Here is a 21,603-nt window from a genome sequence, read left to right on the forward strand (position 1 = left end):
AGGAGCGGGGACATTTCCGAACGAATACCTGAAAGATTATGGCGAACAAGATTACAAGGTAGCGCGAGCGGACGATACAGATGGAGGCCTGAGTGAAAAGAGGAGGATGAGGAGCGGTGCCAAAGCCGACGCAAGAAAGCGGAAAGCGAGTGCAGTAGATGGCATGATTCAGGCGTGAAAAGCCGTTGAGAGGTCGAGATGCTGTTGCTGCTCAGCAAGATGTTTCAAGTGCTGTTGTTGAGACTGCAGTTCTTGCTGCTGGGTGATGGCGAGGAGATGCTCGAGCGACGCGACCTGCTCACTGAGGTCGAAAGCGTAGCCCAGTTGTGCAAGACCCTCCAAGACCGCTCCGACCTCCCTCGCCTTTGCAGCAGCGTCGTAGGGTCCTAGCTGTTCAGTCCTGGAGACTGCGATTTGCGATACAAGCTTCGCTTCGCTGCTCATCTCTGCGCTTCCGTCTGCAGCATCAAAGTGAGAAGGTGATAGCGCTCTTGCCTCTCCAGAAAGCTGTCTCGGGTCAATATGTGCAGATGTAGCCGCTGCAGTGGCATCTGGCTGGCAAAAGTCCTCGTCAAGGCCTTCTGTGCCCATGTCCGCCGTTGTAGTTGGAGGTGTGCGGATCAAAAATTGAGCAACCGCAGAGAAGGAGCTGAAGATCGTCCCACCTGTCTGGAACACGCGCTTCGGAAGTAGGAACTCCACAAGGTGGGCGATCGATCTGCACGAAAGGAGTGTACGCTCTCGTGCACGGTGTAAAAGGTGGCCTAGGGCTGCAGCATGGCCCGCATCTTCGGAAGTAGAAGCGCCAGGAAAAGCCTGAGACATTGCGGCGACGTAGGCGTTCTGCACATGAAAGCGCTCGCCAAGTATGCGATAGACGGCGAGGTCGAGCATTCCAGCAGCGACTTTGATGGTCGCGATCCACGTAAGAGGCTGGAAGCCAGTCAGGCGATCCATCTGAGCTCTCGCAGCATCCGTGCAACGGTCAAAGAAGAGCAGAAGGCTCTGTTGGGAATTCCAAAGGGCATTGCATGCCTTCTGGAGTCTGTGCACGTCTGCAGCCGTCATTCGTTTGCCGAAGCGTTCCTGAGGCCCGATCACTAGCGATGAACCAGTGGGCAGTGGCGAATCAATGTGCTTTGTCACAAATCGAGCAAGCGCGCCGATCTGTACCAATGCGAGCACTAATTCGGAAAGCAACCAAGAGTTTAGTACCGCGACGCACCGCATCAAGATCAAGAGGACTTACAGCAGAAACTCATTCCCATTTCGCCGCTGAGCTGCATGCCACCAGGAGGGCTTGGCGTTTCGATCCCTGAGCGGGCAGCGCTGCTAGCGCTCGCGCCTCCCTGGATGCCTATTGCTCGATCAGCTTTGTAGTGGGGTGTAGCCCTGGACAGCATCGAGACGAGGCTAGAGTACGTCCAAGCGCTGCAGTAGACACGAGTGGACTGCATCCGCATGATCAGACCCTCGACTGCCGCCTGATCTTGCTCGTGCACCTCGCACGGCTGCTCAAGATTGAGGGCAGTCAGGTGGCGCGCTGCGGCGTTCGTGAAGAGCGGCGAGCTGGCAGGATCTGCGCGGTCAACAACCTGAGCCAGGATGAGCAAGCACTGGATTGTCTCGACAGATGGCTTGCGCAGTAGGTCATGCTTGTGCACCATCTCGATCGCTTTGCTAAGCATCTCCTGACAGAAAGCTCGTCTGGCTTGACCAAATCGCAGCAACTCCTTGGCGCGGCCGGCGGCATATTTTGCTGTGGCCTCTGGTCGCCCTTCGACCCAAACACGATTCTCTTCGCCCTTTCCACGATCCTTCCAAGAGTCAGGACCAAGCTCGGATTGATCGCGCCATTGTGGAGAGCTTGACTCTGATGCACTTTGCTTTCCGGCGCTTGTGTGAGGTGTGGACCCGCTCACTTCATTTCCTTGAACAGCAGACTTGCGTTTCGTATTAATGTACTCTTGAGTGCAAATGATTCGTTTGTCCTCACATCGGCTGCATCCCATACCTGGCTCACGCTCGGTGACGTCGCAACGCACGCGACGTAAGCGACAGGTGTCGCAAGCCACACCCTGCTTGCGTTTTGGTCTTCGTCCACCAGGCAACACAGCCGCGTCTGGAGCGCCCATCGCTTGTTTCGCTGATACTACCTCCTCTGGTGGAGTTGTCCGATTCCGATCGCTCGAAGATGCGTCAAGGCTGTTGCTGGCGCCCTCGGCCCTTTCTTCACCAGGCACAAAGCAGGGAACTGACTGTCCATCGTCGCCACCAAGTTGATGCGTGTGCTGCAGCCCCACACCACCAATACCCGAGATACCTGACGATGGAATGCCGCCATTATCAGGGCTGTGAAAGCCAAGTGATTGTGCGTGAGAGCCGAACGCAAGCGGCAAGTCGGTATAGCATGCCGCCCAGGCATGCATGGCCGCCATGAGTGCTTGGGCGGTAGCAGGCGTAGAAATTGTGCTCTCGCCGGTCTCGGGCCAGATTTTGAGGTGCAAGCCTGGAGTGACCAAGGGCGCGCTTGGAATGCTTTCCTCTTGGCTCCCACCGTTGCTCATGATGCTCATCACTCGCGGGTCCCCTCGCGCCCAATTGTAGCGAAACGAGAAGTGCGCAAGGTCGACGACGGGCAGCTGAATGTGTGCGGTGGCAAAGAAGCAGGTAAGGAGCCGCAAAGATACCGAGCTGGCCATGACGCTCGAAGCCAGCTTGCTCTCCCCGCGATTTGCAGATGCAAGCGTATATGGCTCGGTTGCGAGTATGAGAGGGCTCGTCCGACTTGCCTCGGCGTTGGCGATAGAGCCGTGCAGCAAACGTGCTTGTTCGATACGCTTGCCAGTACGACTCGGACGAGGATATCTTCGAGAGGGCGGAGCGTGGTTTTTGGTGCAGTCTAGATCCTTGTCAATGCAGCGCGTACACTTGACTCCGTTCATGTTGCCATTCTCAGGGTTGGGTGACAGGCCGCGACCGACTCTTCGCTCGAGCAGATCGCAGCGCAGGTGCTTGGATCGACAAGCATCGCAAGTCTGCGATGAGCAGGCCAGAGGTCGGTAAGGTGACAGCAAGGTATGCACAGACGCAGATTTGTTCACTCACCACGCCTTGCCTCCTCTGAAGCTTGGGCTTCTTTGACGCTCGGTCCTGTAGCGCGTCGTCAACCTCTTCGTCTTCAAGCATGGCCAGCTCGTCCACTTCCTCACTGCCAGCCAGCGAGGCGCGTGAGTAGAAGTGAGGATGTCGTTCGAACGTCTGAGTTGACACAACATTGGCAGACGCTTCGCCGTGGAATGGAGTCATGCCCGGGGTGGGTAGGGGTCCCTTGGCTCCACTTGAGCGAGCCGCGTCAGCCGAGGATGAGGACGCCCGCTGAGTGTGAGGCACGAAGGGTGTAAAGTCTTCATGCTGCGCCGCCTGCTCCCAAAGAGCGTCAAAGTTGGTGAGACCGCTTGCAGGAAATCCCGCTGCGGTGAAGAGTGGTTGGTCTAGATGCCCGTCGCCGTTCAGTCCTTGTTGCATAGCTGACGGGGGGCTGCCCAAGGTGGTGCCAGAAGCTGCGCTGCTCCCGTGCTGACAATCCTCCTGAGCTGCGGCGGAAAAATCGTCGAAATGAGTGGCCCAGGTAGCAGCAACTTGCCGAGCTGGTGCACCCATGGACCAAATCCAGGGGGCCACGCCTGGACCCGCTGCTGCTCCCGTCCCTTGCGCTCCCAGAGCACCGTGGTGGTGGCTCGCTTTGCCTGACGGTTGTCCAGACGTATAGCCAAGATCAGAAGGGTCGTGCGACGCGAGAAGGTCTTCAAAGCTTTGAGAAGTGGAAGAGAAAGGGTTATTGGAGGTCGCTGACGTGCTAGCGGTCATTGGCGCCGATGATGTGCTTGCCGTAGGCGGACGGCTGCCCTCGCCGCGCGAATCCTCGTTCGACGAAGGTGTGCGCGTCATGATGGTGTGATGGACTAGGGGAGCGGCATGTAGAAGATGCTTGCGGTGCCTGGTGAAGTGAACGATGATGCCAGGAAGTACGAGGAGATCCTGATCGTAGTATCGACAAGGCACAGAAATTCCGACGGGCCAGGAGGTTGCGCTCGCCGAGTCAGAAGGCCAAGGCAATGAATGTCCTGGTCCGCAGTACCTCGTCTCGACCTTTCACGAGCCAAGCAGAGCTTGTTGGGTGAGTGCGTGTGCGTCCGACAAGGGCTCGAGCGCTATGTGGTACAATGTCGAGAGTTTTGAATCGAATCTTGAGTGAGATCCTTGCGTGATGAGCGATGCAAGGTCGGTGCTGCGCTCGGAGCTGAGGAATCCGGCTGAACTTTGACTCACGACTGCTGCTGCAGCGTGCGCCGTCGTAGCTGCGTGTGTTTGTACAGTGCGTAGTGTGAGTACTGTACCAAGAAGAGGTCCTCGGGGCAAGCCACTCCAACGGCGCAGCTTCGGGCAGCAAGGAGCTCGGCCACCAATCTCTGCTAGCTGCTGGCTGCACCTTTCTGCAGCGAGCACACCTAAAACGCTTGACCTTGTGCAGCGGTTGGCGATGCAGAGTCAGATTGGTGCTCACGGCTTGGTGCAGCTCTCGCGCGCTGCGTGCTCATCACTCGCATGCAGATGCAGCAGCTCACGGCCCGAGTACACAGGTCAAATGCACCGAGCATCCAGCCCGTTTCACCTTCATTCCGCAAGTGGAAGGACGTGGATGAGTGTGTACCTAAAGACGTGTGCTGAGGGCAGAGGAGACGCATGCATGAAGGCCCTTCCTTCACCGCCATTCGAGGTACTCACGACTGTAGATTGCGGTGACGAGCTCGTGCGCTGTGTGTGGCAAAGCTTTCACCTTCAAGAGCTCACATGCACCGGACCAGCGGCTCATTTGCGTTCCGAGCACGCGTCGCAGCATGGCTGCACCGCCACGGCGTTTCACTTGAATCCTGCTCGTGGCGTGAAAGCTTGATCTTCATGAGATCGAAGAGTGACTTTTCGAAACTTCTTGACCACCGTCTTTGTGGTGCAAAGTACTGGTATAGAGCACGAAGCGCGGCGGACGAGACAGTCACGAGTAAGGAAGCACGAATGCTGAGATGCGACATGGATTTTTGCGGAGATTGATCCATGCCAAGTCAGACGCTCTCGTGTGATGCTTTCCCCAGCTGGGCGGCCATGCAGGCAGCCTGCGACTCATGCTGTTCTCATCAGCTGACGGGGGGCACGGCAGCTGAAGCAGCCACAGCGGTCGTGATCGAGTGCGGCGGCAAATTCAGATTCTGCATGCCGCTGCTGCGATTTGAGCTTTGATCCGGTGGGACCGCGGTGGTTACCATGCTGCAATCTGCAGAATCACGATCGCCTTGCGCAAAAGTCTGGGTGCAGCCTTGGCGGCTTGCAAGTTGCCATCTCCGATCGCGAAAACATATTCAAGGAAGCCTACTCTTTGCATTCAAATTCAGATCAAACGTTGAATGTGCCTGTAGCCAATTCACAAATCAAGGGGGTGTCTTGACTTGGACAGTCACGAAGTTCGAGCCATTGAGACCTCGATGGGCTTCTCTTGTTGCCTATCTTCCGCAGCTGCAGGTACCGTACCACATTCACACACAAGCTGCTGTGTGTGAATGCGCGAACCGGCTCTTCCATGCTCAGAAGCCCGATAGGCCCGCATCGCCCGCGACCTCTGCGCCTTGCAGCATCGGTGGCCAACTGAGTACCGACCACCTGTTTGTTGCTTGCTTACCTGTATCAAGCTGCAAAGGCAGGTTTCTCAAAGCGCACGAGTCTGAGTGACGAGTGATGAACGTGAACGCCTCCCCCGCTTTCGACTCCTGCTTCACAATTGCGGTGAGCACTTTCGACGATCAGAAGAAATCCATCACGTACCGCTTCCGCTTTCTAGCCTTGATGCAGGCGAGGCGGACATGGTCTCACGATCTCCTGTCCCCTGGCAGCCTACGTATGATCTGAATATGGAGGTCATATGACATTGAGCTCATCTGTGCACAGGGAGCGTTGTTACAAAATTCCATCCATCCACCGAGAGCCTTCCACAATTCGTGTGCGTGTGGGGAAGGTGGTACGGGCGGTGTTGCTGGCGCTCGAATCTCAGCTAGCAGCGGGCAAGAGACTTTTCGCACGCTAAGATTGAGGGTTCCATGCGCAGCTCGGCAGCATGCAGTCTCTCCGAAACTCCGAACCGGGAAAACAGCGTCTGGGTTTCGCGAATGGGGGACCTCGCATCGTATACAGACCGTACCTGCGAGATGCCAGGGCAACGTGCGGCTGAATAGGAACGCCCAGTTGGTCTTCTTACCAAAGCAGATTGACAATCTTGAGTGATGTTTGCTGCACGCTTGCTCGGTCCGGAGTTGTTCAGACTCTAGTCTGAAGAAGCAGCATCTGCCATTGCAAATTGGCCACGGTGAAGTAGCCTGGATGGAGAAAGGGTGTATATGAGCGCAAGGACCATTTCGGATCCAATTGCGAGACTGAGCAGCGGGGCAAAGTTGTACACGTTCGCAAGTCATCTGGAGGTACCTTCATTCGTCAGCGACCAGGCTGCGGAATCAACGCAACGCACGACTCACGTCGATGAAGACGAGTTGACTTGTGCAAACATCAGTCGACTCAGTAATACCTCGAATTGACCGCAGAGAATTATGCAATTATCATTGGCATGACAGCAAGAATTGTGTATTGATACGATTAGCAATGCGAAAAACGTGTGCGGCTTCCGCTCAACCCAATCTCCTGCTCCTCTCCGTCTCCGACCAATGCGACATTTCAGTCTGCAACCGCGGGTGTGAAAGAGCTGCTGGTCCATTCTGAGAGCCGGAACGCGCGTGACAGTTGCAACAATGATTAGTCTCGGGAGGACGAAAGCTGCGGATGACAACGCCTCGAGCTGCTGCTTGACGCGCAAGTCAGTCCAGAATACGCACCTCGAGAGCCCGCTTGACGGCAGTCACGCTGCTCATCGCCAACAAGCCAGCGGCATTGGGACCTGATGCATCATCTGCCGTTCCAGACGCTTTCCTCTTAGAGATTCTCTCCACCTGCTTCTCGATCAGTCTTTCCACCTCTGCGCGCAAGCGCAGCAGTGACGAGAACAGCGCTGGATTGCTGGATGCCGCATCCGGGAACTCTTCCGACATCGTCAGCGACACGACGCTCGAATAGAGGCGGCCGTATCTGTACGAGACCTACATGTACGGCATCACGTGTAGAGCGTCAGATAGACTGCAAGCTGGCTGCCCCAGCTGCGAGGTGCTACTCACTGTTACGACGTGCTGGTCTGTGACGCGCGGATCTTGGGAACCGAAAGGATTCGAGACAGTGTTCGCAGCGGCCCTGACGAAGCTTCCAAATCCAGCAGCGATGGTTTCTGTGCCTACATTAGCGGAAGTGAGAACTCCACCAGACTGTGGCGTCCCAGTGTCCGCAAATTTCTTGATACTAGCGATATGTTCGTCCCACTGACGCTGAAGAACGGGATACGCCTCCATCTTGAAGTTCATCAACGTCGGCTGTAGAACGCGAGAGACACCACGCGCGGTGCTCTCGCTCAACAGTCCTTCCAGATGCTGTAAAACGGTGAGGAGGCTGAGCATTGAAGGGGGCGAAGGCGCAAGAAGTGACTTGACGAATGTCTGGGGATTGACGAGATCAGATGGGGTCAGTTCAAATGAGAGCGGCGCAATGTCGTAGCTCATCTTGTCCCTCACCGTCCAGTGGCCCAATACGGGCTCCATTACCTGTCGCCACAATTCATCAGCACCTGCCGCTCGTCCCTGCATCGCTTGCTGTTCCCTTTTGGACAAGTGCGTAACATCGCCATGCGCTTCCTCCCGCATTGTGCCTCCACCACCACCGATGCTGGTCTTGGCTGTTTCCGAAGCTTCCTCAGCGTCGCCTGCTGCACTGGCGCTCTCCTCGGGCTCTGGTCCGTCGTCTGAAAGATCCTCAAGCGTCTTTGACGGCTTGACTGGCATCGATTCCAAGTCCTCAAAGAAGCGCGCGATGAAACAATACTCCGCTGATGCATTGTCTAGCATGACCAGAGAGAGGCTGCGAAAGAGGGACTCGATGGGATGCCGCTGAAGAGGACCAGAAGGCGTACGCATTGTTAGAAGAGGTGCGCAGCAATGGTGTCTTTCCGTCGCTTACCATTGTGGGGTCCTCTGCCTGGTATGCCAAGCACACTGGAGGTCCATCGGCCATCTTTGCATGTTCCAGTCGCAAAGTATCTAGAAGCCATGTGTCTCCTTCAGCATCAGGTCCAGCGCCAGTGGCTCCTGCACCGCGAGCGGAAAGCGAGAATCGATGAGTTTCATGTGACCGCTTCTCTAATAGAGCAGCTCGCGTTGCTACATGCACTCACCAGGAGGCATGACTTCTGCAATCAGAACAGCTGCTCGAGACTCTCTTCTCCTCGCTTTCTCTCTCGCATACTTGAGCGCCCGCTCGTACCTTCTGAATCCAGTCTCGTAGTAAAGCCTGGCAAGACCGACGTATTCGCGCTGCACGTCGATAGCGACTCGAGGCATTTGACGAGCTAGGAAGCCGTACAGACCTCTGTGCGATCGCAGTAGAAGAGATTGCAGGAGGGTGAGATTCGCAGTCAAGCTGCGTTTGATGGGTTGTAGCGGCGCTAGAAGTGAACCTCGCAGCTTGGCAGCGGCCTGCAAATCTCCCAAAGGCCCGGTCGTCAGCTCGTGAAAGCGCCAGCATGCTACAGCGATCGCTGCCCTTAACTCACAACCATTTTTGCGCCTTCTGCTATCTTTCTCACTTCCTCCAACGCCTCTCCATCCGAGACGATATTTCCTTGAGTTGAAGCTGTGTTCTCTTTCTTGCTCAGCAAGCTGGCCGCAGCCGCTGAGCTGGAAGCATCAAGCACCTTTTCCACCTCCGCAAGGTAGCCTTGCCAATCCTTGTTTGGCTCCTCGTCCAGAATGTGCTTGAGCGTCTCCGGACTGATGCTGATGCTCTGCACCAGGTCGTTGAGCGGCAATTCCAGCTTGCGTCTGGCTACCAGTCTCCGTTCCAGCTCTTGACTTCTGGCTTGAAGCGTGCTGATGTGCGATGACACAGCACCGAGATCAGCGCTAAAGGTGGACAAGAAGCTGCTCAAGCTTTCCAGCTGCGACAAGCTGGTTGAAAGCGTATTGTGCAGCTCTACAAATTTGGGCGCCTGATTCAGAAAGTGAGCTTGGACCTCTTGTGTGTGAAGTGAGGATTGGGCGAGGTTCTGGGCGTGCAGTGCTTGCAATGGCTTATCGCTGCCTGTGGAAGCGGCGACTAAGAGCGGTTCGGCAGTGATGTCTCCTAGTATTCTTGAGTTGGTCGGCCTATGCTGTTGCTGCGATCTATCCGGCGGCGAAGCCCTGCTTGAGCTGGCTACCGCAGCCATTTCTTGCAGCGCTTGCTTGTTGCGAGTCACTTGCAAAGTACGCTCCCAAGATCGATTGTTGAAAGAGAGCCGGAAGTGCCGGACCTAGGTGTGAGCTCGATTGTGTGGACGGGATGACAATGACTTGATGGCGATTTCGCGCGAAAAGAAGGTAAAAGGTCGCTCTGCGTGTATTTGAATGTTTTTTGTGGGCGTGCGTGTATATATGCATGCAAGCAGCCCAAGTCTCGAGAATACGCAAAACTCAACACAGACTCAACTGTGACTTGTGAGACGAGAGGTTCTATTGTGGATCAAATTTGTGCTTGTGACTTGAAGAAGATGATGTGTCTCTTCGCGACGCGATCGAGTCAAGAGTCACGATGAGTGTGATTGTTGAATCAGGCACGCGGTGCTGCTGTGTTCGCTCGCGCGCACAGACACCCTCGGCTGCTGAGGCATGCATGGCTGCGAGCGATGATGGATGGCTCGGTGCAGGGGGGCGTGGTTGCCCGCTCACGAGTCGAGCGCAGCTCCGATCGGTGCACCACGTTCGCGCTCGTGCAACTCCACATCGGCACCGCAGAATTGTCAGCGAGAGCATCAGTTGGGATCCACCATTGACATTCACATCACATTCATGTTCACATTCACATTCACATTCACGCGCGTCCTTGGCACTTGGGGAGTCGCGCAGAAGCTCAAAGCATGGAAGTGTACCGTCGGATCTGAGTTCGACCCAACGATGTCAGTGGGTTCCTACCTACCACGAATGAGGGCTGTCTTTAGCAAGGACAAGACGCTTGTCTGCTGAGCAAGTGATGGTATCAATTTGTGTATCAAAGACGTAGAGACGTCGATCGGACCTAAAGCTATAGCGACGCCTGGTGGGCAGCAATCATCAGGTGGTACACAGATGCGAGACAGTGAAGGGAAGGGATATGAAGTAGCCGGATCAGATGCTGGACAGCTGCTGCGTGGTGGCCAAGTTGGACATGGCCGACTCGCCGCCCATCAAGTTCATGGGCACAAAGATCGTCTTCGCTCCGCTTGTCTTGGCCATGGCCTGCAAAGATTCGAGCTGGCGGATCTGCATAGCAGCAGGAGTAGCTGAGAAAGATCGGTGAGGCAAGAACGGTGGTCAGTACGGACCTAGCGATGCTCGCGGACTGCTACAGTGTGAGTGACTTACCAAGCACGTCTGCTGCCTGTCTCATGAGCTTGGCGCTCTGCACTTCGGCGCGAGCAGCGACAACCTTGGATTCACCGATTCTGCGCTGCGTGGCAGCGGAGCTGAGCGATGCCTCGAGATCCTTGCTGAAGAGCAAGTCTCTGATCAGGATAGCCTCCACCGAGACACCCCACTTCTCAGCAACGCCAGCTACGATCTCTTCGACTTGCACAGCCACACCTTCGCGGTCGGTAATGAGAGCTTGAAGGGTTCTGCTGCCCACGACGTCCCGCAGAGTGGACTGCGCCCTCTCAATGAGGGCAGCTCGAACGTCGCCGACGCCGAATGCGGCGCGGTATGGGGAGGTGACGTGCCAGTAGCAGACTGCTTCGATGTCGATGGTCACGTTGTCTTTGGTCATGACCGTCTGACGAGGCAGCACACTCAGATTGATTTTGACATCGACAATGCGCAAAGCTGACAGACAATGATTCGGCATTCGCGTGTTAGTTATCCGATGCCTCGTACGAGGGTTCGGGAGCTAATTGACTCACTTTCAGAGCAAGGGTTGATGGCGACGAGTCCTGGGTCGACACTCCTGTAGAATTGACCGAAGCGCGAGACGAGTCCAACGCTTCCTTGATTGACCTCCTTGAAAGGGTTGGGGAAGCAGAAGCAGCACGGCAGCTGGCCGAAGAAGCCGGCGCATGCTCCGAGCCCATTGATCATGGAGCCGTAGAAACCGTGCTCGACGTCTTGCAAGCCCAGGTCCTGAGCGTAAGACGGCTGCATGTCTGCCTTCTTCAGAGGCTGCACTTTGATCAGTGCATCGCCAGCAGGTGGAGCTTTCAAGGGCCTCTTCTGACTCGAATGGCTCGGACCGCCTTCACCAAAGGTCTCTTCGTCACCTCCGAGATTGAAATCGTCATCCGAGGTCTGATGGTCCACGCCTCCGCTGCTACTGGCGAAGGCATCCTGGCCAGAGGCCAGCTTGTCGTCCGCGCCTGGTACAGGTGGTGCTTTGAAGTCCGACATGGTGACCTGCAATTCGAAGTAGAGGAAGCTGTGGTGGAAAGAAAGAGCGCGAGTGGTGGGTAGGTGGAGGAGTAGAGACGAGAGATGAAGGCGACTTGGCGGGTACGGTAAGCTTGAGTCACGAGTGCTGGCTGTGCTATTTAAGCTTTTTCCTTGCTTTGGTCATACGATTCTGTCGGGGCAATCAAGCTGTGAGTGGCTATCAAGACGTCCATCGGCATCGTGCAGCAGCAGCAGCAGGGTCTCCGCGCGCATGTGCGGCCTCAGCTAGACTGGAACGCACTATAGCAGCGGCATTCCAGCAGAGGAAGGTTGCATGATCGCGGCGCAGCACCATGTGCCTTGGCGTGCATTTGCGGCTTTGCCGGGGCTGTACAGCAGCTCAAGAGCGTATGAGTGCGCTTTACCACTCTTGACTCTTATGTCACTCACACTGGTGACTCTCTTTGCGGGAAATGGCATCGTGATCGTATGTACCTACAGTCAGCGCGCGAGGTTCACGTACTCTGACTGTGACTTGAGATTTGGGTGATTGCAAGCTCATCGGGTCGGCATGCACTGTGCCGTACTCTCTCCGAAGACCGCACGGCCAGCCGCCGCGCTAGAGGCAGAGCCTCACGCGGTCTGTTCTCATGCAACCCCGCACGGCGACGTCATCGATGCCGTTCTCAGCTTGGTCGTCTCGGAGCGAAGGCCGCGATTGACCGTGAAGCATCCGTGGACAATGTGGGAGGGTGAGGGAAGGGTGTGTGCGAAAAGAAGATGAATCGAGCCATGGGAGAGCTTGTTCAGCCAGACTTGGTGGTGAGCGCAGGCCTAATTCGGGAGAAGCGTCTCCTCGACTGCGTAGCGTAAGCTCAAGCGCGTGGGGGATCGGTGTGCTTAGAAGCCGAAATCATCATCGTGACGCGTGTACGGATGGACGATGGTGCCGACTTTGGAAGCGGAAGTCGTGAGTCACCTTTGAGTATTCAGCCAGAGTCCCGAAAGTCAATTTTGAATGCAGCAGCGAGCGAGCAATTCCTCCTTATAGACAGAAGATCTGCTTTTGCGATTCTTGATTCGTGCAAGGGACCATGCAGCAATCACGAGTCTGCTGATGATCTAGCTGTTTTCACGATTTTGATTGATTCAAGATTTGATCACTCCTGCCCACTTCAGCACTCAGACTCAGGACGCACTCGACTGCTACTCACGACTCAAAACTCAGGACCTCAGTTGGAACTCGTGGGCCGAGCAACAGCCCTTCGCTATAGAGAGCTGCTGCCCGTCCACCCAGCAGCGAGAGCAGAGAGCAAAACGAAACGCCCAGCCAGTATGCATCAGCGCAGCGCACATCATAAAGATCATGCAGCAGCACCCGGCATGTCGATGAAGCCTGCTGCATATGCGGGCTTGCGTGCGTCAGGAACATCCGAACAGCGCCGTTTGCGATGCCTTGCTTGTTGCGTTAGCGTCGCGAGGTCGCCTACTGTTGCTGCACCGCCACATCAGCACGCGTTGGTGTGGCGCGTTTTAACATCATCCGTGATCATCGTACGGCCGCCTTGCATTCAGCAGGGGCGGGAGTCGATCACGATGACGCACCATGCATCAGTCAGGAGTCTGAGTGAGTCTGTGTACGCAACACCAGTTCTTTAATTGCAGCCAAGAATGTGAAACCAACACGTCGGTCAATGAATCCAGCTGTGCAGCGTACGTGTTGGTCCCGATCGCAGCTTAGCAACAACAGAGACAACGCGTAGTTGACGCAACCGGATAACGACCCTATGATGCTAAGGTCTGCGATGGTCATTGCCGCGCTCCCAAGACTTCATCAACTTAAATGATCGAGAAAGTGACTCACCAACCCCACGAAATGAGCCGAGAGTCTTGTTGTGACACAATCACCAGCGAGATCGCCCGAGCAGCGACGCAGAATCAGCAATTTGCGAACAAATCACCAATGCATCCGCAGCAAACAACCGCTGCTGTGGCACCAAATGTGGTCTGACCACTGCTACTGCCGCGGATAGCCTCGACCACGCAGACGAAATTACAGCAGCCATCAGAATGGCCACGCACGCAGTGACCACTTCAACTCAAGCGAGTGACTCAAGACTCACGACTGTTGCAAGTCAATAAGTCACAGTAGGGGCGATGAGTGCAACCACGAAATGTGAATCAACATTCAAGAATCAAGAAGTCTTTCTTTTGTATAGCTGCATGGTGCGAAGATGGCTGCGGCTCGTGACTGTGCCGCCGCTTACCAGCATGTCATGACCTAAGCTTCGGTGCCCCGTCTGCCCATCTTGCTTTCATAGCTCACTTTCAGGCGGTAGCTTCGCTTATAGAAGGGACGCAAGCACTTGACTGCGTCCGCCCACAGTCACCAGTCTTCAGTCAACGACTTAACATTCGGCCAAGACTCGATCTCGACTGGTCATGCACCCTCGTCAAAAAAGGAGTCCGCACGCAAGCGCTGCACCGACATTCGAATGCCGAGTACCCCGTCGCACGCCAGCTTTTGTTAGGGGGCGCGGTAACGAACGCACCGATGACCGGTACCTTCTCCACGGCGGTCATCTTGTCTGCCTATCTCATGTATATATACATGTATGAACCTGACCGAGTCAAACTCTTCATTTTGCCGCGCTGCGCAACACGGCTTTTTTCTGCAGCTATCAATTTTGCAACGTTGCGCAGACTCATCAATCTGCGCCTCTCAAGACCAGAGCAATTAGACGCACCACGGACACGGTCGACCGCCTACCGTGCTGGCATACTGGATTCGTGGCAGCGTCAAAGCCGCCAAGCTTCGTCGCATGGCAAAAAGCTCGCTGTTGAGGACCTTTCATTGTCGCAGCTGCTCTTTGGCGGGCGACGAGGTTTAGCTTTTGCCTCATATATGGCAATCTGGACTTCGGTGCTACAGCAAAGCTCTTTTTCGCCACCCTTCTCCGTCTATCTTCTTCTTCCTCATTCTTATTCCTTGTCCATCGTAGCTGATCAACACTGTGTGCTCACACTCTCGTTCATACAGAAGTCGTCCATCGAGTGAGCCCATTCGGCCTTCCTCCAGCCACGACCCATAAACTTCCTGCTTCGACTCGTGATTATACGATCAGCACACACTTCACAATGTTCAACGCAAAGACGACCTCTCTACTCCTCACCTTTGCTCTCGCCTGCATCAGCGCTCGCGCACAAGCAGGACCAACGCTCAACACACCTACAGGCTTGACGCAATGCCAGCCCGTTGCGCTTACGTGGTCCGGTGGTGCGTGCTCATGGTCTTGTCGCAGAGTCCTGTAGTTCTTTCGCCCTTCGTGCCATCCGAGCTGATAGCTCCGTCCTTTTCCCTACCGAACAGCTTCTGCCACCGGGCAGGTGTTCATTCGTGCCGTTGAGGGTGGGCTTCGAGTTATCAGACGCTGTCGGCGGTGGATCTACACGCTAAGCATCATTCCTGCATTACAGGTACGGACACTGCCGCTCAGCCTGTCAAGCAATTTCCACCCCAGTCTGGTGCCAGCGGCACATACACTTGGACCGTCGGTGAGTACGATCGCAAATTTCAGCTGGAACAGAAAAGTTTCTCTCCCGCCAAGTTCGTATCGCAGACGCGTGTGAGCTGAACCACTACCATCTCGAGTGCAGATCTCGACGTAGGCAAGACGTTGACCTTCATCATCTCCGACGCTACCGGAGTGAATGTGAGTCTAGACAGGCTCCGGCAAGGTCACCCGTCGTAGCCTTGGCTCAACCCGAACCCGCGGTCCGGATACTGCACAATAGAACTTTACTGGTCAAGTCGAAATTCACAAGGGAGTGACAGACGATTGCACCAAGGGTGCTAGTCTAACCTCCGGAGGTTCGTCGTCCTCGTCTTCGTCCTCATCGTCTTCCTCTGGCTCGGCATCTGCCGGCGCCGGTGGAACGCATTCTCAAAGTAGCACTACTCACAATGGCTCTACCGACACTGCCGCTTCCTCAGGCCCTTCGAGTGGCGCTGCTACTAGTAGTACTTCACCGAGCGGTAGCAGCAACAGCAGGTGAGTCAGGGAACACGGGGTTGCCATCGCAAGTGCGCTCGTCCTCTTGCTGAGTGTCACCGAGGCTGGACTCGTACGCGCAGCTCGACCCCAAGCACCTCGGGCTCTACTGCCGGATCAGCATCTGGCTCTGCTTCGGGCTCTGTGTCGGGCTCGGTGTCTGGTTCTTCGAGTCCAAGCAACACCACCTCAACTTCCTCGAGCTCGAAGCCGAGCTCTGGTTCCGGCTCTAGCTCGAGTCCGAGCTCGAGTGGTTCTACCGGATCGAGCTCGACTCCAAGCTCCAGTTCAGGTTCAGGCTCAGGCTCGAGCTCTAGTGCTTCCGCCGCTCTTGCCAGCGCGCACGCTTCGCCTGCACTCATGGCAGCTTCTGCTGTGCTCGCCCTCGGTGTTGCTACCCTCGTCGTCACCGTCAGCGCGTGAACAAGCCCTCGATTCAGATCGAAACGTCTCAAGCTAGCGCCCACCCCTTGAAGACCCCCGTCCGTGTAAACACCTGCCATCCCCTATTGCTTCCCAATCCCAATCAAAGTAAACGCTTCACCCTCGAGAAACCCTTTGTCATCGCCCGTCATCTCTCGTGACTGGCCACGTTCTCTTCGTATGATCTCGGTCACGCCGAGCTTCTTGAAGTCTGTATATATAGGTAGCAGCAAGACGTTTCACGACGAGGAAGAAGTCGGAAGTTGAAGCTCGCAGTGCCCACAACGTGCTATGATTCGCTTTGCTCCAGACATAGCAAGGGCTCGATGCCGCTTGCGTGTGAGGCTCCTCTGAAGAGCAGTGGGATCCAGCCCGCGCGGCCATCAAACTGCAGCTGCATGTATGCTTTTCAAGCGTCAATTCACCTGCTGGTCTCAGCAACCAAAATCTTCAACCCTGGGCAACAGTGTGAGTCACGGACGCATCAGAGGCTTGGCCCTGGATTGCAGCAGGTCAAGGAGGGTGCGCTAAATGCAAACCCCATGCAGCAGCACGCAAAGATGTGGATTGACCGACCACGATGACGTGCCGTTTTGCCGCGGCTCTCCAGCAGAAAATTATAGGGCGCGCGCTTGCTTGCTTGCTGATGCTGATGTGCGCCCTTCGTGCTTGACGCATGCATGCATATCATGATGCCGGTGATTTCATCCTAGCTGTCCACCTAATTTTACCGAGAGATCACAGCCGCGAAGACCCGACCCTAGCTTCCTTCACGGCGGGTTGGTTGAGCGCTTGATGCCTGTGTGACTCGTTTTCCCGACGCAAGGCAAGATTTTTGGACAGCACACATCAGCAGCAGCAAGTCACCGTCCGCGGGTGCATGCGGGTCTGATCATTTGCCCAGCTGCTGAAGCCAATATCGTTCCTCTACCGCGTTTCAGAGCCGCCATTCTCGCCGCACGAAGCTCGCTCGCGCCGCATCTGCCTTCATCCACCATCTCGTATGAGCAGTGTTCATGATTACGAGGACCGGAGCACGAGCCCGCACACCGTGCAGCAAAACGTTGGGGGTTTGTCTGTCGGCATCATCCGTGTCTCGTCAGCAGTCACGAGTTGATCAAATCTTGCACTCACATCTTCTGCGACTCGACTCGCCACCTCGATCACCTCTAAGACACTTAAGACACTGTCACACCAAATAACACGTCAACACTCGTCACAAACCTTCGGAAAGATCGACCGAGACAGGTCCGCCTACGACACCCAGCAGCTCTTGCGCGTATCGCGGGCTGCGACGTGCGTACTTGCAAGCTCATCCACATTCACATTCAGCCTCGCTCTGACACGAATCACTTCAGGCAGTTGCTGCTCCCCTCGTCCGCTGTCACATCGCTATCATCGCTCTCTGCGTTGCACCTCTGGAACTCATCTAGGAATTCACGGATCTGACCTCCTACTCGCACGATAAACACGAGCAAGTGGGACTTTGCTATACCTTCCCACCGCAAAGATCGGCTGCCAGCTAATCACGACCGCGTACTTGGATAAGTTGTTGACCTCACCACGCTGCAGTGCAGCTGCGACCTTCAAAGGGATCGCATTTATCACGAATCACTTGCTCTGCTGATGTGAGACTCTAGGTCCACACTGGCATCATAACACCACCTCGACTATTCGCCTACATCGCATCTGCCTCGCTGCTTTCGCTTGCTTCTCCATCACGAATGCATCGGTCACTCTGCTTGAAGGCACGATAATCCTCTTGCGTTCTCTTGCCGCCATGATCGCCTCTTCCTCCAAGGCGACCTCAATCAAGCAGAGTGGATCCACACCATCAAACAGTGCAGACTCGGAACGCACGAAGAGAGGGTCCGGCTTCTCGCTCACATCGCATAGCGATTCAAAGCATGGGAACGAGGAGGATCTGGCGGAATGTAATTCGAAAGGCCCTGCCCAACTTTTGGCACCATCATCGTCTGATAGTTCGTCAGCAGAGGATTCCGCCGCCAGGACGGGCGAAGCGGAGCACCCTCCGCATGCGAGTCAGGTTGTCGAGCGGGAAAGTGCAGCACGAGGCGAGGTCTGGTCAGATCGCGAGAAGCATGCATCATTGATAGCGGAGCAATTGGCCGGGACACGTCAAGGTGATAGGATATGGGTCGAGTGGGAGGAAGGAGGTGAGTTGAAGCGGCGCTTGCAAGTATCAGCGCAGGCAATCACTCTGACGAACGTTTCACGGCATTGCCACCGCGCCGCCAAATCCATTGCTTGGACGCTGACCCGCAAACAGATCCAGAGAATCCTTTCAATTTCAGTCCCACAAGAAAATGGCTAAGTGCGCATCTATCATGGTAGCGGTGGGGGGAAGCGACACCGACATCACCGAAGCAGACTCCGCAAAGGAAAGCTCCAAAGCGTCGAAGACGGGAGTTGCTGACGAAGGTTGCTGACACACGTGCGCATCTCATCGGCGCAGTGACCATCTTTGCAACATTCTTCACCATGGAGGTGGCTGCCACAGCCGGCGCGTGAGTTCACCTTGATTGCTACCCATGTTCGGCCGATGTCCTGACAACGCACATGATCACTCACACATCCCTCTACCATTCTATGCGCTCCCTGATGCTGCACATCGTCGGAAAACAGCTACGTCCCGGGCATACCCTCCATGGAAGCATCGCTGCGCCATGACCTGCACGAAGTCAGCCTACTGGGCATCTCGGTGTATGCTTTCGGATTCGGTCTGCCTCCCCTAGTGCTCGCACCGCTGAGCGAGGTGATGGGGAGGAACACGATCTACCTGGTCAGCCATGCTCTCTACACAATACTCTTCGTCGGCATCGGCCAAGCTCGTAATATCCAAACCGTCATTATTCTGCGGTTCCTGCAAGGAGCTTTTGGGAGCACAGGCAGCACCATGGGTGAGGCGGCAAAACTGCGTGACGATGCACCGCGCCCAGCTAAATTGTTACTCCTATCTTCATTTGCAACTCACGCGAGCAGTCGGTGGCAGTATAGCAGGTTCGTCATGATACCTCGAAGAATTGTTCAGCACGAGCTTACCGGACGTTCCTTTAACACGCACTTACTATGGCAGACCTGTTCAGCTCCAGCGATCGAGGTGCACCGATGGCTCTGTTCGCTACCGCCGCTATCTTTGGCACCGGCTTCGGACGTGAGTGGTTCGCCAAGCACACTCCGTCGTGCGTCGCCCCGGTTGCGTACTGACGTTTCACTTGTTAACCACGCGTGTAGCATTCTGGGCAGGCTTCGTCGAGCAGCACATCGCAGATGGCTGGCGGTGGATTCAGCACATTCAGGCAATTTATACCGGGGCATTTCTCATCATCTTTGCCGTCGTACTCAAGGAAACTAGAGGAAGCGTGATTCTTGCCCGCCGTGCGAGCCGACTCCGCAAGCAGACGGGCGATGGAAGGTACATGGCCAAGAGCGAGCTGGAGCGCGCAAGTGTCGTGACTCTCATCAAGGGGAGCCTGACGAGACCCATGATCAGTAAGCAGCTGATCGCTGGTCGCGCATACATTTGGCGAGCTCTGACGAGCATCGAAATCTTCTTCTTGCCTCCAGTGCTCTTCACTGAACCAGTGGTGACGGCTTTCAGTCTTTGGATCAGCCTTCAATGGGGAATGATGTACGCCTTATTGGAAAGCATTGGCCTGGTATCAGCGTTGCATGATTACACGCCTGGTCAGGTAAGACGCGCCCGCCGTCATGGAACAATTCGCGTGGCGCTGCTCACCCAATCTCGTCATCCCGTATCATCGCACCAGACCGGGCTGGTGTTCCTAGCGATCTGTGTTGCCGCCCTGATTGGCAACCTCCTCAACCCTCTCTCAGAGAGAGCGTATGCTCGCAACTATCCGAAAAGAGGAGCGGAAGCTCGACTATACGCGGCCATGTTCGCGGGCTTGATGTTCCCGGCAGGGTGCGCGATCTATGCATGGACGTCCTATCCTGATGTCAGCATGGCGGGTCCGTGAGTGTAAGGCGCGCCACCTTCGAATAGGCTTATGTCGCCAGACTGAATCTCGGTCATTCCTCCAATCCCACCAACGCAGCATCATCGGAATCGTCGTCCTTATGGTGGCGGTGTACATCGTCTATCTTGCCGCTTTCTCCTACCTTGCCGATTCTTACGGTCCTTATGCCTCGTCAGCACTAGCAGCGCAGTCTTTCTCGCGCAACATGTTCGGAGCAGCTTTCCCTCTATTCACGACGCAAATGTACAAGAACCTCGGTGAGTCATATTCCTCAGCTCTGCTGACATGAGGCTTTGACCATCACTCGAACACTACTCACGAACCGTTCACCTCGATCATAGGATATCAATGGGCGTCGATGCTTGCTGGGCTGATAGGTTTGGTGCTAGGATGTGCGCCCTTCTTGCTCTTCCGGTGGGGTCCGCAGATCCGAGCAAAAAGTAGATTGAGCAGCGAGCTCGAAAGATTGGGGCTTTTGTAGACTGATTGCTTCAAAATGTAGGCGCAGTGTACGCGCTGCCTCACCGTGAAGGGAGTTCTCTTTTCAACGAATGCAGATTGCTCCCTACACGGCATTCTACGTCTCCGCCACAGATTTTTCTACGCTCGTCTGTGGTACGCTCGCTAGCATCTAGATGCTTCCGTGTGTGGAATCATCCTCCTGCTTTCTGATGTTGAATCAGAAGCTACATCTCATCTACGAGCACCATTCACCTACAACTTAGCGGTATATCAACGACGTAATTCGATTTCGAACCCTCGCAAATCGCAGCACAGGTCCGCGTGCCGAGGCCAATGCATGAGCAGGCGCTTCGTGTGCCACAGCAAGTCATTCAGCAAGGTTAAGAGGCAAGATTTAGCTGTGCGGCCATTGATGGCAGTGCAGATGGGCGAGCAAGTGACTGGGCGCAGCGAAGGCCCAAGATAGCCACACCGAGCGAGAGAGCTCACATGTTGAGATCCGCTGCGACTTCTGCGAAGGACTGGCATTACGCAGCAGCTTTGTAAAGAAGATTTTCGCAGAAAGAACGGTGCGAGCTGAACGAGTGTTCCAGGATGTGGAGTGACGCTGCTTGAGCGCATGAGTCAACGCGTTGAGCGGGCGAACGGCCATGCCGCAGTCAATCATCGCTCACGGACAGATGAAGGGCAAACATCCGCGGTTTCTTGGCCTCAGAGATGTGCTAACACACTCTTCTCAAGTGCGTCATGCCAACGGTGATCCAACAAAGATTGGGTCGCGCTTCTCAATTTGACAATCAAAGTGCCGAGAGCTTCAAGATTTTCCAGTAATTCTGACATTGTTGGCACACAAGGTGATCCGGTGATCCAATGCCTAGCTGCGTATACTCTCTGCACCGAGAAACTCACAACTTGATTGTCAGCTACGCAAGTGACGGTGCTGACAGTCTGGAATTTGTGCAGGCAGATTCTGCTTTCAGGATTATGTTTGCTCTGCTCTTTGATGCTGGTGTTGTTGGTAGTATCTGTGCCCATCTCCCCTTGGCCTGCACCCCAAATTTATAAATTTGTGGATCAGATTTGCAGCATCAG

General features: G+C 55.4%; 6 protein-coding genes across 6 annotated transcripts; 2 read left to right on the top strand and 4 right to left on the bottom strand.

Annotated features, from left to right (window-relative positions):
• Window positions 1-168: 168 nt before the first annotated feature.
• On the bottom strand, window positions 169-3,189 carry IE81DRAFT_293922 (hypothetical protein; the record flags this gene model as incomplete). The annotated part of the gene is made up of 4 exons (XM_025512028.1): window positions 169-1,184; window positions 1,250-2,137; window positions 2,309-3,038; window positions 3,109-3,189. The coding sequence occupies 4 exons, from the start codon at window positions 3,187-3,189 to the stop codon at window positions 169-171; spliced, it is 2,715 nt and encodes a 904-aa protein (XP_025367237.1).
• A 3,453-nt stretch (window positions 3,190-6,642) lies between these two features.
• On the bottom strand, window positions 6,643-9,762 carry IE81DRAFT_325920 (hypothetical protein). Its single transcript, XM_025514660.1, has 7 exons — window positions 8,753-9,762; window positions 8,375-8,675; window positions 8,161-8,288; window positions 7,719-8,090; window positions 7,272-7,643; window positions 6,936-7,196; window positions 6,643-6,818 (listed from the first exon to the last, which is right to left on the bottom strand). Exons 1-7 carry the CDS (start codon window positions 9,404-9,406, stop codon window positions 6,732-6,734), a joined length of 2,175 nt encoding a protein of 724 aa, XP_025367238.1. The 5' UTR covers window positions 9,407-9,762; the 3' UTR covers window positions 6,643-6,731.
• Window positions 9,763-10,340: 578 nt separating this feature from the next.
• IE81DRAFT_338236 (hypothetical protein) lies at window positions 10,341-11,677 on the bottom strand (the record flags this gene model as incomplete). The annotated part of the gene is made up of 4 exons (XM_025515535.1): window positions 11,465-11,677; window positions 11,111-11,440; window positions 10,578-11,033; window positions 10,341-10,495 (listed from the first exon to the last, which is right to left on the bottom strand). Exons 1-4 carry the CDS (start codon window positions 11,589-11,591, stop codon window positions 10,341-10,343), a joined length of 1,068 nt encoding a protein of 355 aa, XP_025367239.1. The 5' UTR covers window positions 11,592-11,677.
• A 3,034-nt stretch (window positions 11,678-14,711) lies between these two features.
• On the top strand, window positions 14,712-16,048 carry IE81DRAFT_331895 (hypothetical protein; the record flags this gene model as incomplete). The annotated part of the gene is made up of 5 exons (XM_025515278.1): window positions 14,712-14,850; window positions 15,051-15,128; window positions 15,231-15,286; window positions 15,369-15,625; window positions 15,709-16,048. The coding sequence occupies 5 exons, from the start codon at window positions 14,712-14,714 to the stop codon at window positions 16,046-16,048; spliced, it is 870 nt and encodes a 289-aa protein (XP_025367240.1).
• A 1,491-nt stretch (window positions 16,049-17,539) lies between these two features.
• IE81DRAFT_245663 (MFS general substrate transporter) lies at window positions 17,540-20,656 on the top strand. Its single transcript, XM_025511265.1, has 10 exons — window positions 17,540-18,225; window positions 18,339-18,383; window positions 18,525-18,576; window positions 18,695-18,969; window positions 19,052-19,069; window positions 19,146-19,223; window positions 19,304-19,761; window positions 19,840-20,045; window positions 20,128-20,306; window positions 20,391-20,656. Exons 1-10 carry the CDS (start codon window positions 17,829-17,831, stop codon window positions 20,528-20,530), a joined length of 1,848 nt encoding a protein of 615 aa, XP_025367241.1. The 5' UTR covers window positions 17,540-17,828; the 3' UTR covers window positions 20,531-20,656.
• Window positions 20,560-21,256, bottom strand: IE81DRAFT_245708 (hypothetical protein). Its single transcript, XM_025511267.1, has one exon. It carries the CDS (start codon window positions 21,130-21,132, stop codon window positions 20,782-20,784), a length of 351 nt encoding a protein of 116 aa, XP_025367242.1. The 5' UTR covers window positions 21,133-21,256; the 3' UTR covers window positions 20,560-20,781.
• Between the last annotated feature and the right edge of the window lie 347 nt (window positions 21,257-21,603).

The sequence above is a fragment of the Ceraceosorus guamensis genome (genome assembly GCF_003144195.1).
Source record: "Ceraceosorus guamensis strain MCA 4658 unplaced genomic scaffold IE81scaffold_81, whole genome shotgun sequence".
Lineage (NCBI taxonomy): Eukaryota > Fungi > Basidiomycota > Exobasidiomycetes > Ceraceosorales > Ceraceosoraceae > Ceraceosorus > Ceraceosorus guamensis.

Bases quoted from the DNA above. Each gene is read 5' to 3' on its own strand.
- IE81DRAFT_325920 (XM_025514660.1), bottom strand. From the start codon at position 9,406: ATGGCTGCGGTAGCCAGCTCAAGCAGGGCTTCGCCGCCGGATAGATCG. The intron at 8,676-8,752 runs GTGAGTTAAGGG...GGAGATTTGCAG, and splicing joins CAGAAGGCGCAAAAATGGTT to GCCGCTGCCAAGCTGCGAGG. The intron at 8,091-8,160 runs GTAAGCGACGGA...GGTCCTCTTCAG, and splicing joins AGGCAGAGGACCCCACAATG to CGGCATCCCATCGAGTCCCT.
- IE81DRAFT_245663 (XM_025511265.1), top strand. From the start codon at position 17,829: ATGATCGCCTCTTCCTCCAAGGCGACCTCAATCAAGCAGAGTGGATCC. The intron at 18,226-18,338 runs GTGAGTTGAAGC...ACCCGCAAACAG, and splicing joins GGTCGAGTGGGAGGAAGGAG to ATCCAGAGAATCCTTTCAAT. The intron at 19,224-19,303 runs GTGAGTGGTTCG...CCACGCGTGTAG, and splicing joins CTTTGGCACCGGCTTCGGAC to CATTCTGGGCAGGCTTCGTC.
- IE81DRAFT_245708 (XM_025511267.1), bottom strand. From the start codon at position 21,132: ATGCGCTCAAGCAGCGTCACTCCACATCCTGGAACACTCGTTCAGCTC.